General features: G+C 36.1%; 1 protein-coding gene across 3 annotated transcripts in view; it reads left to right on the top strand.

The window, feature by feature from the left end:
* Positions 1-12,500, top strand: part of LOC115220548 (plexin-A2) — a 307,994-nt gene that overhangs the window by 174,303 nt on the left and 121,191 nt on the right. For all 3 annotated transcript variants that reach the window (XM_029790694.2, XM_036510169.1, XM_029790693.2), the window contains exon 5: positions 12,497-12,500. This exon is cut by the window's right edge and continues 128 nt beyond it. In XM_029790694.2, coding sequence (XP_029646554.2) covers positions 12,497-12,500 — 4 coding nt within the window. The remainder of the gene's footprint in view (positions 1-12,496) is intronic.

Here is a 12,500-nt window from a genome sequence, read left to right as displayed (position 1 = left end):
GGTATTTCGTTTGTCTTTACGTTCTGAGTTCAAATTCCGCCAAGGTCGACTTTACCTTTCATCCTTTCGGGGTCAATAAATTAAGTACCAGTTACGTTTTGGGGTCGATTTAATCGACTGGGCCTCCTCCCAAAAGATTTCAGGCCTTGAGCCTAGAGTAGAAAAGAATCATCGGCACACCAAAGAAAATGCTTAGCAGCCTTTCACCCATCTTTACATTCAGGGTTCAAATTCTGCCGAGGTCAGCTTTGCCTTTCATCGAGTGAGGGTCGATGAAATAAGTACCAGTTGAGTGCTGGGGGTCAATGTAATCAACAAGACCCCCGCCTTCCACAAAATTTCAAGCTTTGTGCTCATAGTAGATTGTTCTAATACTTGAGTTGTGGCTGTTTTTGCTGTTGTTGTTCTTTAGATTGTCCTTGATAAAACAGATTTAAAATCAGCGACTTTCCATCTACGACCCACTTGTCTTTGTTATTCAGACATAGTGTTAGGAAGGGTATCCAGCTGTAGAAACCATACCAAAGCAGACCTGGAGCCCAGGCAGGTCAAACCGTCCAACCCTTGCTAGCATGGAAAACGGACATTAAATGATGATGATGATGATGTATCTAAAACGCTACAATATGATACATTTCCTTTATATATATATTCGTAAAGATAGTAGAGTGTGATTTGAAGGGTATTTGGCTGCTATTTCTAGTAAGTGGTGTTATCACACAGAGGCATCATCATTGGCTTGTTTAACACTGCAGCTTGTAAGGTGATTCAAGCACTGCATTTACAGACGGTAGACTGCAATTATGAAGTCCTAAGCTCAATATGGCTATGTGGTTTCGAATTCACTTTGTAACCGGGTGTCGCCTGGGGCAGGCCGCCCGACTCTTCTCTCGCCCCCACTGCATCTCCTACCCTCCCCCAACCACATCACTCTGGCTGTCATCGCTTGCTGTTAATGAGCTTTTTACCATCGTAAAAATGAAACATGATGTATTCCAAGGTACATTTGACCCTACGAAAAGGACCCGTTAGATATAGTAACCCAATGTCCTTCAAACAACATCCTACTATCGTCAAAAAGGGACATATTAGATTATGTAGTCTAAGGTACTCTAAGCCTATTCAGGTACCGGTAATTTACTTGTGTCTATTCAGGTACCTGTAATTTACTTGTGTCTATTCAGGTGCCTGTGATTTACTAGCGTCTATTCTGCCCTGTCCGCTTCCTTATAAATACGTAGTCGTGTAGACAGAACCCACAAGGGACAGAAATGTTAATGAGTTGCATATATTAAAATATTTAGATTTATCTCTCTTAGTTTGTTAGGCAATCGAGTTATCTCCCTTAATACCTTTTTTTTTTCTCTCTCTCTCTCTCTCCTTTTATATCTTTTTTATGGGTTTTTCTCTTGGTTCAGATATCGCTTTGGGTATAATATTTTTTTGCCTTTTATTCTTCCTTGGGGACTAAATTAATTGACTAGAACCGTTCAACTAACATTTATGGCTGTGTGCCACAGTTACAAAAATCAATAATTTGGAAACAAAATTGAAATTTTGAGGTTTATTTTATTTTTTTATCCTTATTTAAAAAAAAAAAACTGTTATCACAATACGTTTTTTCCTCTTTTTCGGTGTTATTGTGATTAAAAATTATAAACATCAGATTAAACAAAATTTTCACAATACAACACACACACACATATATATATAACTTTTTTCAGTCATTGAATTGCGGCCATGCTAAGGCATTGCCTTGGAACGTTTGGGCTAATATCCCGCTCCTGCCACCTGAGCCTTCTAAAATCTGGCATTTATTTTATCGGTCTTTATGCCAAACTCCTTGCTTTTGAGATGTAAGCGAACCAACGCCGGTTGTTAAGCGATGGAAGAGGGTGAAAACAAAGACGAAATATATATACAACAAGCTTCCATTTCAATTTCCATCTACCAAATTCACTCACAAGGCATTGGTCTACCCGGGGCTTTAATAGAAGACACTAGTTTACTAACGTGGAAATCACAATTTTAAGGAATCGATTTCTTAAAGGTCGTTGGGTTTACCTTGAGTTATGTCCCTTAGGAGCGATTTCCCTCCCTTTTAGACATTTGCTCCTTGTCAGCAAAATACCACGAGGAAATATGCAATGGTTTAATCCTTTTGCATTCGGTTTACTCCGTCAAATGTAAAGCTAATTGATTCACATTGTTATGAATTAATTATGCATTATCTTATAGCTTCGAGATTTTAAAGACGAGATTGTTTATTTTTAGAATAACCTTGTAGGGTAGGTGTAAGAAGCCATATGTGGCCAATTTGAACACAAATACAGGTAGAATATGGCCCAGTGTATATGCTAAAGCACGGGTGAGGACACTTATTAGTGCAGCGGGCAAAAGTTTACAAAGGAAAAGGTCTGCGGGTGGATCACAAGTTCTAACACTTATATCTGTGTAAATCTTCTATATATCTATGTATGTGGAGATACAATGGCCCAGTGGTTAGGGCAACGGACTCGCGGTCAAAGGATTGGGCTTTCGGTTCCCAGACCGGGCGTGGTGTGTATTTATTGAGCAAAAACACCTAAAAGCTCCACGAGGCTCCGGCAGTGGGGTGGTGACCCCTGTTGTACTCTTTCGCCCCAACTTTCTCTCACTCTTTCTTCCTGTTTCTTGAATAATGCTGCAATGGACTGGAGTCCTGTCCAGCTGGGCGGAACACATACCCCATAGAAACCAGGAACCGGGCCCATGAGCCTGGCTAGGCTTGAAAAGGGTGCATAAATAAATATCTTTGCATAATTTGATAGGCATTAACAAAGATAAGTTTAATACATTAAATTAACGCCACTACTGAATTTAGGATGTTTATTTTACTAATGAGGTATTCATTTTTTTTTCAGCTAGAGGGTAGTTGGGTCTCAAGGGAGTGGTACAAACCTATAATATGTGTTTTATAGTGAAAACAAAATTTCCATTCAAATGGTAATTACTGGACGAGTTTCTGTTTGAGTCTAACCGTTTTAAGTCATAGTAGCAAAGTGGCCTATGTCGCCAATAGGCATACGAATATGGTATAAATTTTATGATTGAAAAATATATTATATTTTGTACATACGAGTATATCAGCCTGCAGGCGCAATAAAATGTGCTTGTGGGCGTAATTGCACCCGCAGGTGGGGGTTTCTCCACTCCTGTACTAAAGGGTTAAAACTGCATGAGGAAATAGGTTTCACATTATTGGTGCAGACATGAATGTGGTGGTTAAGAAGTTAACTTAGCAATCGTGTGGTTTCAGGTTCAGTCCCACTGCTTGGCCAAGTGCCTTTTGCTTACTACAGTCTTGAACCAAGTAATACTTTGTAAATAAATTTATCATACGAAAATAGTACAAACTCTTTTGTATATGTGTGTTTGTGCTTGTGTGTGTGTGTGTGTGTTTGTGTGTGCTTGTGTGTGTTTGTGTGCACATATGTAAAAAAAGGTAAAGTTAAAGATACTTCTTGAGCCATGCCAATTCATAAGGCCTGGTTGCAATGGCTTGTATGTTCCCCACCTGGTTGGAATGCTTGTCCGTAGCAGAATTACTCTCATTTCTGCCAGCTGAGTGGACTGGAACAATGTGAAAGGAAGTGTTTTACTCAAGAGCACAACGCATCACCCAATCAGGAATCGAAACTACAATCTTACAATCATGGGTCCAACACCCTAACCACTAAGCTACACACTTCCACCGTGTTTGCCCATGAGTATGTTTGTGAATGTTAAAGATCGCTGATCCATGGACAGTGATGTAAACACGCATCACTGTTCATAACTGAGCTACAGACGATATTATTTGATATGTTTTTTGTCTGGTAGCTCTGTTCATTTTGAGATGAGTAGAATAAGAACTTTCTTCCTTCGAAAACAGGTAATAGTTAGCAACAGGAAGGATGTCTGGCTTTTAAAAAGAATGCCTTGATAGTTTATGTTGTTGTCTAATTAACTTATGCATGCATGGAAGAACAGATTCAAAATGAATATTACTATAAAGTTTTCTGGACAAAATGCTTCTGTTACACAGAGCGAAGCCCATTGTGTAGGTTTCTGGTTGTGTCATCTTGTCTTAACAGCACATGATGGTTGTAAAATGGTTTTTACTGTTATACAGGCATTGTCATTCATTTCTAGAATTCTGCAAAAGCATGTCTGGCCATGGAGAAATATTACCTTGCTTTGAAACAGGTGAGAGTTGGTGACAAGAAGGGTATCAGGCCATAGAAAAATCTTCATCAGTAATCTCCATCCAAACCATCCAAGCATGGAAAAATAGACATTAAAATCATCAAAATTATGATGATGATAAATATAATGTGTATATATGTATGTATGTATAGTCAATTCAAAGGACTCAGAACTAAAATCAGAGAAAAAAAAAAGAAAAGAAAAACAGGATGTACACAAGCAATATATTAATTTGATGCTCTGTGAAAGGAGAGAGTTGTTAATGTTTTGAGCATAGCTCTTCATTAGAAAGAGGAAAGTCCAAAAAGAAAGAAGATAAAATAAGGAATAATTGCCAACAATCCAGGTGCGGTTGTACATACATATATATATATATATATATTTGTGTTGTAAGAAGCTTGCTTCCCGACCACATGGTTCTGGGTTCAGTCCCACTGCATGGCACCTTGGGCAAGTGTCTTTTACTTTAGCCTTGGGCAGACCAAAGTTTTCTGATTGGATTTGGTAGATAGAAACTGAAAGAAGCTCATCATATACACACACACACATATATGTTATGTATATTTGCATGTATGTATGAATGTATGCATACGTATATATTGCTGTCCCCCACCATCGCTTGACAACCGGTGTTGGTGTGTTTACATCCTCCTAATGTAGCACTTCAGCAAAAAAATGACCAATAGAATAAGTAGTACAACTAAAATCCTTCGAGGTGGTGCCCCAGCATGGCCACAGTCAAATGACTGAGAGAGGTAGAAGATAAAAGACATGTATATAAAGCCATTCACCTCATAATGTGCAAGTACACAGCTTTTGTTGAAGTATAATGTTTATCTAATGATATGTGCAATATGGAAAACCTGGTAATCAACAACTGTTATTAATGCGCAGAAACAATTGTTGTGATTAAAGCTTATTCATTCCATCCCCTTGCATTATACATTTTGTGTGTGTGTGTGTGTGTGTCTGTGTTTATGTTTGTGTTTGTGGTGTTTATGTGTGTGTATATATACATATATACATTATATATGCCTGTATGTATGTATGTATGTATGTATATTTATGCACATATATATGTACATGTATGTGTATTTATGAATATATGTATGTTTGTACATATATGAATATATATATATGTATGTACATGTATGTGAATTTAAGCATATATGTATATACATCTGTATGTATGTGCATACACATATATGTATATATTTTTTTTTTCTAGTTTCAGCTCAGAGCTGCGGCCATGCTGATGCACCGCTGTTATATATATATATATATATATATATATATCATCATCATCATCATCATCATATGTGTATATGTTTTCAAGTTTTGAGTTTTTTGAATACTATAGTAATTGCATAGGCTGAATTGTATAGAATTTTAATTTAAAATTTAGTCATACTTGACTGAAGTCAACTAGCTGTTTGGCGGAAAATATTTAAAAACAAATTATCTAAAGGAAATTTATAATTTGGAAACAATCAGTAAATTAGGTTAATGATATGCAAAAAAAAAATATAATTTGTTAGTATGATAAATGGCATTTGATATAAATAATAAATTAAGGGCAATAGGGGAAACTACGCAGACTTTACGTCTAAATTTCTGAAATGATTTATTGTTTTAAGAATTAATAAGAATTAAAATTTTGCTAATGATACAGTATTCAAACTCTTATCTGCATTTAGTTATATATTTGTGTGTGTGTGTCTGTGTATCAGTGTATGTATGTATATATGTATATATATACATATGTGTGTGTGTGTGTATCCGCATATGTGTTTGTGTTGTGTGCACATTTATGATTGTTCTTCAGATTTCCCATTAGAGAATTTGTTAGATGGGAGTCTAACAAGGTGTTGCACAGTGGGAGTGAACCTGAAGCAACCAGAATAATGTAACTATGAAATAAATTTCTTGACCACACAGCCACATGTGTGTGTGTATATATATGTGTGTGTGTGTACGTATATGTATATATGTCTATGTGTGTGTGTGTATATATATATATGTGTGTGAGTGTGTGTGTGTGTGTGTGGAGGCGCGTGGTTTAGTGGTTAGGGTGTTGAACTCCTGATCGTAAGGTTGTGGTTTCAATTCCTAGACCGGGCAAAGCATTGTGTTCTTGAGCAAAGCACTTCCTTTTCACGTTGTTCCGGTCCACTCAGCTGGCAAAAATGAGTAATCCTGCGACAGACTAGTGTCCCGTCCAGGCGGGGAATTTCTATGCCTCTGAAATCAGGAAACCATCCCTTATGAGCCTGGCATGGCTCAAGAAAGAAAATTTATTTATGTATATATATATATATATATATATATACACTTTATTTAAAAGCAGCAGAAATTCAACAAAACCTGTTACTCGGAGTTTCACGTTCCTGTTCGTCGGACAGTTTTGTTAAAATAGAACCGATATGACAATTCTATCAAGACATTTATGCATTTACTCCGGTATATATATAAATTAAATTAGAGATAAAACCACTATTAGGCAAATCAAACAGTGAAAAACATAAACCAAAACATAAAAATAAAAATAATTAATATAATATGCAAAATATATAAAATATAAAATTTAAAAATTCAAATTATTTAAATTTAAAATTAAAATTATATATAAAACCAGAAATCAGTCTAACAATAGTTCATTCAATTTTTCTCAACCAATCTGGCAGATTGAATAAACTTAGCAATAATGAACCTATATTGGCTACTGGAAATAACTGTAATTCAAATCTACTACGAAAAAGAAGTATGGAATGACCATCATTTATGCCTTACAGTTTACTACATTTAATAAATAGTTAATTAATTGTCATGGCGTAGAATCTCAATGTTTCTAATTGTTATAATGCAGAATTCTTATATGCATTTTTATTCTTTCGTTATCCACTCATGTCGCCAAGATTTGAATACAAAAATAGCTTTTCTTAGATTATATTTCTTCATAACGTTCTTTTTATATGCGTTGGTGTAGTGGAAGTATTTGCGTAGTTCACTTTGAATTCAACTAATTTTGGATCACCTTGAAAACATTGTGTTAACATGTATTTTGGGGATTTATTAATTTCAATGACATTTTCTATATGTTGACACAACAAAAGCAACTGTCAGCTTTGGAAGGAGAATTCTACAATTAAAGATGTGATCTTCTCTGATGATGATGATGATATATACATATATACTCTTTTCTTTTACTCTTTTACTTGTTTCAGTCATTTGACTGTGGCCATGCTGGAGTACAGCCTTTAGTTGAGCAAATCGACCCCAGGACTTATTCTTTGTAAGACTAGTACTTATTCTATCAGTCTCTTTTGCTGAGCCGCTAAGTTACGGGGACATAAACACACCAGCATCAGTTGTCAAGCGATGTTGGGGGGACAAATACAGACACACAATCATATACACACACACATATATATATACTTATATATGACGGGCTTCTTTCAGTTTCCAAATTCACTCACAAGGCTTTGGTCGGCCCGAGGCTATAGTAGAAGACACTTGCCCAAGGTGCCACGCAGTGAGACTGAACCTGGAACCATGTGGTTTGTAAGCAAGCTGCTTACCACACAGCCACTCCTACACCTAGGCTTACAATCATGAGGTAGTGAGTTCAATTATCAAACTGGGATCTGTGTTGTGTTCTTGAGCAAGACACTTCTGTTGTTCCAATTTGCTCAGCTGCAGAAGTGAGTTACGCTGTCACTGGTGCCAAGCTGTATCACCCTTCGCCTTTCTCATGGATAACATTGCCGGCATGGAGAGAGGGAGGCTGGTATGCTTGGGTGACTGTTGGTCTTCCATAAACAACCTTTCCTGGACTTGTGACTCGGAGGGAACTTTCTAGATTTAATTCCATGGTCATTCATGACCGAACAGGGTCATTACTTTTTTTATACACACACACACACACGCACACACACACACACGTGACATTTCAAAACAGTTCAAACTTTTGTTCCAACCCAATATATGAGTTGCTAAGTTCAAACTTTGCCTGGGAAACTATGTCTAAGAAGGGATATTATAAGAGTTTGTGATAATTGACAATGAAGTGTTTAACACAGGAATCATCAAAGATTAGATTTTGTAGTCCAGAAAATTTAAATTATTATGAACAAGCCAAAGCTACTTGTTGCAATATCTCCTAGCAATGGGATTTTTTTTTTTATTGATGATGTTTTTTTTCCTCTGTTTTGAGTTTTTCTTTTTCTTCTCTTTTCTTTGTTTCTTTGGTATGAAATTTTAATGGCATAAATCTAAGATGTTTTCATAATATGAACAAAAAGTATAAAAAATAAATAATAAATTAAAAAATTTCAAAAATCCAACAGGAAATTTTATAAATCTATAATTGAAATTCAAGCTATAAAAAAAAATTTTCAATTCAAAAATAATAGCAACAACAACAATAATAATAATAAAGATAACAATAATAATAACAATAAACATAATTGTTAAATTTTAATTGATGAGAAAAATTGCCAGATGATGAGGAGGGTGGTGGTGCTGGTGGTAGCAGTGATGGTGGTGAGGGGGCTGTTGTAGTAACGTTGATGACAACAACAACAACAAAGACGTAAACTAGAAAAAGCATTTTCCAATCTGCTGCTAAGACCCAGTTTTTTAAAATTCCGTAGTACTTACAGGTTGTGTCAGTTGATAAGAGAAATATATATTATCTTAAATTCAGAAAATAATAGTCATCAGAATCCATGTAGAAGAAAAAAAACAAAATTGCTTTTAGCTTTCTTTTTGAAGTCTGAGATTGTGGGAGATTTCTTGATTAGCTTATGGTAACAAGCTTTGTGTTTCAGAACCATAATATTCTAGCTAGACACATTTTTTTGCATGGTTGTTGCTGACTGGCATTAATTAAAAATTTTTCTAACTAATTATTGGGAGGGGCAGGAGTGGCTGTGTGGTAAGCAGCTTGCTTACCAAACACATGGTTCCGGGTTCAGTCCCACTACGTGGCACCTTGGGCAAGTGTCTTTTGAGTGGATTTGGTAGATGGAAACTGAAAGAAGCCCGTCACATATATGTATATATATATATGTGTGTGTGTATGTTGTGTATCTGTGTTTGGCCCCCCCAACATCGCTTGACAACCGATGCTGGTGTGTTTACGTCCTCGTAACTTAGCAGTCTGGCAAAAGAGACCGATAGAATAAGTACTAGGCTTACAAAGAATAAGTCCTGGGGTCAATTTGATTCAACTAAAGGCAGTGCTCCAGCATGGCTGCAGTCAAATGACTGAAACGAGTAAAAGTAAAAGAAAAGGGGATATTTTCTGGGGAAGTGGGAAGGCTTTCTGTGTTTTAGTCTGAAGAGAAACAGCAGTGTCTGTCACCCCTTTTCACAAGGGGAATGACTTTAAATTGTCTCTTCTTATGGGATCCTGGTTCAGGAGTCTCTGGGTTTTAAGGAGTATGGAACCACCTCTTAGCCACTATTTTGCTCCCAGATCTATTCTGTCAAGGGGTCAATGTATTTGACTAAAGGCAATGCTCCAGCATGGCCACAGCCAACATGACTGAGACAAATAAAAGAATAAAAAATATTAGGGATTATCTTTGTCCTGGGGTCGATGTGTTCAACTAAAGGTGGTGCTCCAGCATGGCCTACAGTCAACGAGATTGAGGCAAATAAAAGAATAAAAAAATATTAGGGATTATCTTTTCATGCATGTGAAGACAGGACTTGGTGCACTCTGCACAAAATGAATCCCACATGGTTTAACAGAAGGGAAGACAACTGCAGCATTGCATGGTGACGTGCAGAGAGCAAGATGAAGAAAGCAAAACATCTCGGTCATCCACTGCATCCATCTCCATCCCTATTTTGTCATTACCTGGTCTTGTCACTGGATTTCTCATAGATGAGAAATCGAGGTCGACAGTGTAAAACTCTTCACATTAACCCTTTAAGCATTCAGATTATTCTGTCAAATGTAATGCTTATTTATTTGCATTGTTTTGAATTAAGCGTGCATTATCTCATAACTTTGGGAATTTGATGGTGTGATTGTTTATTTTTAGAATGACATTGTAAGCTAGGTTAGAGAGGCCAGATCTGGCCCGTTTGAATATACAACTGGATAACTGGTAGAATATTTGGGCTGGGTATTGCTAGCTTAAAGAATTGAGACAAAGTCACCATGAAAGTCCTGAATCGTTCTTAAGCATAATTAGATGTCCCTCTTCACTTCAACAGACAAACTTGATTTGCGACTGGTAGACAAAAGGATGTTTGATGATATCTTCAGAGCAGAGACTTATTGCCTGAATGATTACATGAAGGAAAATACTCAGAGTAACAATCGACAACTGAGTGATCCCCGCAGCTTCTTGTGAATAAATGAATGTAAAACACATCCAGCACACTCTGTTAAGTAGTTGGCATTAAAAAGGGTATCCAACTGCAGAATCCATGCTACAACTGACAATTGGAGTCCTGACAGCTCCCAGTTGGCCAGTTTCATGTTAAACTGTCCAACCGATACCAGCATGGAAAACATGTTAAATGATGATGATGTTATATGTATTGAGTACCCTTTTTTCCGCCGCTTCTTCCTCCAAATCTATATTTATTGAAGTATATTTTTTATTGATATTTAGCAGAAGCAACAGAGTGATTCAAAGGCTGTGAGTTTCATGCGGTAACACTTATCAAAATAGTTTGATAAATGCTAATGTATGAAACTTGTTTGCTAAGTGCTAACACGAAAATCTTGGCCTTTTATTGGCCCCTTAAAGTATGAGAAGCAAAGTTGACCTTGGCAGAATTTGAAGAAATGCCACAATACATTTTGTCTGGCATACCAACGATTCTGCCAGTTTGCCACTTTGCTTCTGCTAAATATTAATAAAAATATGCTTTGAATTCTAATTTTTTTGCTTGCATCACCAAACCTATTTATCTATATATATCCTACCAAGAATTCACAATGACCTCGAACCTACAAGAGTAAACAAGAGAGACAGAAACAAGGAAAAATGCCACTTGTATTTGAACACTATGCAAATATTCTTTTAAAAAAACTTTTCTTTTAATTTTTCCGAAATTTAATTGTTTTCCATTCTTACAGTTGGAAAAGTCTCAATGACTGAAACCGGTACTGAAATGTTTTTTACAAAATTATTTTAGCATTTTCTATCTTGACTTTTTTTTTCCATATATATATATATAAAATATATATATATATATATATATATATATATATATATATATATATGGACGCCTGACGGACTGGTCGGTCAAGGTGATATATATATATAAACAATAACAATAATAATAACTACACTCATGGAGTGGTTGGCGTTAGGAAGGGCATCCAGCTGTAGAAACACTGCCAGATCAGACTTGAGCCTGGTGCAGCCTTCTGGCTTCCCAGACCCCAGTTGAACCGTCCAACCCATGCTAGCATGGAAAGCGGACGTTAAACGATGATGATGATGATGATGATGATTCTATTGTGTCTGGGGAGAGTCATTTTCTTTTTGTGCCTTATTATTTAACACACTCACCGATAAAATTTCCACTTTTTTCTTGTTTTTATTGTCCTAAAATTTTCGTTGCATCTTGCAACCTTTTGAATAGTTTTGAACTATTGAAAAGGTTGCAAAACTATTGAGAAAGTTGCAAGATGCAGCGAAAATTTTAGGACAATAAAAATAAGAAAAAAGTGGAATTTTATCAGTGAGTGTGTTAAATAATAAGGCACAAAAAGAAAATGACTCTCCCCAGACACAATAGAATATGCTTCAACACACGAACTCATATAAAGAATCTTGCAAACCAAATCCCAAAACGAACTATCTTTATATATAAAAGTAAGGTTGTGTGTCTGTCTCCTACGATTTAGATTCGTAACTGCTCCCACATTTTGCGGTGCAGTTTAACCAAAACCGGGTATCTTATAGTCGTGATTCATATCGAGCCCTTCTGGGTATTAGCGCGCGTCTACGATGAGTCTACGATTTAAAAAAAAATTTACCATCATTTTTTCCATTTTAATGCATTATTTCGCTATTATATAAGGGAAGTAACTCTCTAAAAATGTCTACGATGAATCAACGATTTAAAAAAAAATTTACCATAATTTTTTTTTCCATTTTTAATGCATTTTTTTGCTATTTTTTGGCTATAACTCTCTAAAAATGCTTATATAGTTATTTCCCTTACAAACCCGAGCAACGCCGGGCGATACTGCTAGTATATTTATATTTATATATATTTATTTCTTAAATTTCAGATTG

This window comes from Octopus sinensis, linkage group LG16 (genome assembly GCF_006345805.1).
Source record: "Octopus sinensis linkage group LG16, ASM634580v1, whole genome shotgun sequence".
Lineage (NCBI taxonomy): Eukaryota > Metazoa > Mollusca > Cephalopoda > Octopoda > Octopodidae > Octopus > Octopus sinensis.
Note: the sequence above shows the minus strand (reverse complement) of the source record. Positions and strands in the feature narration are given on the sequence as shown.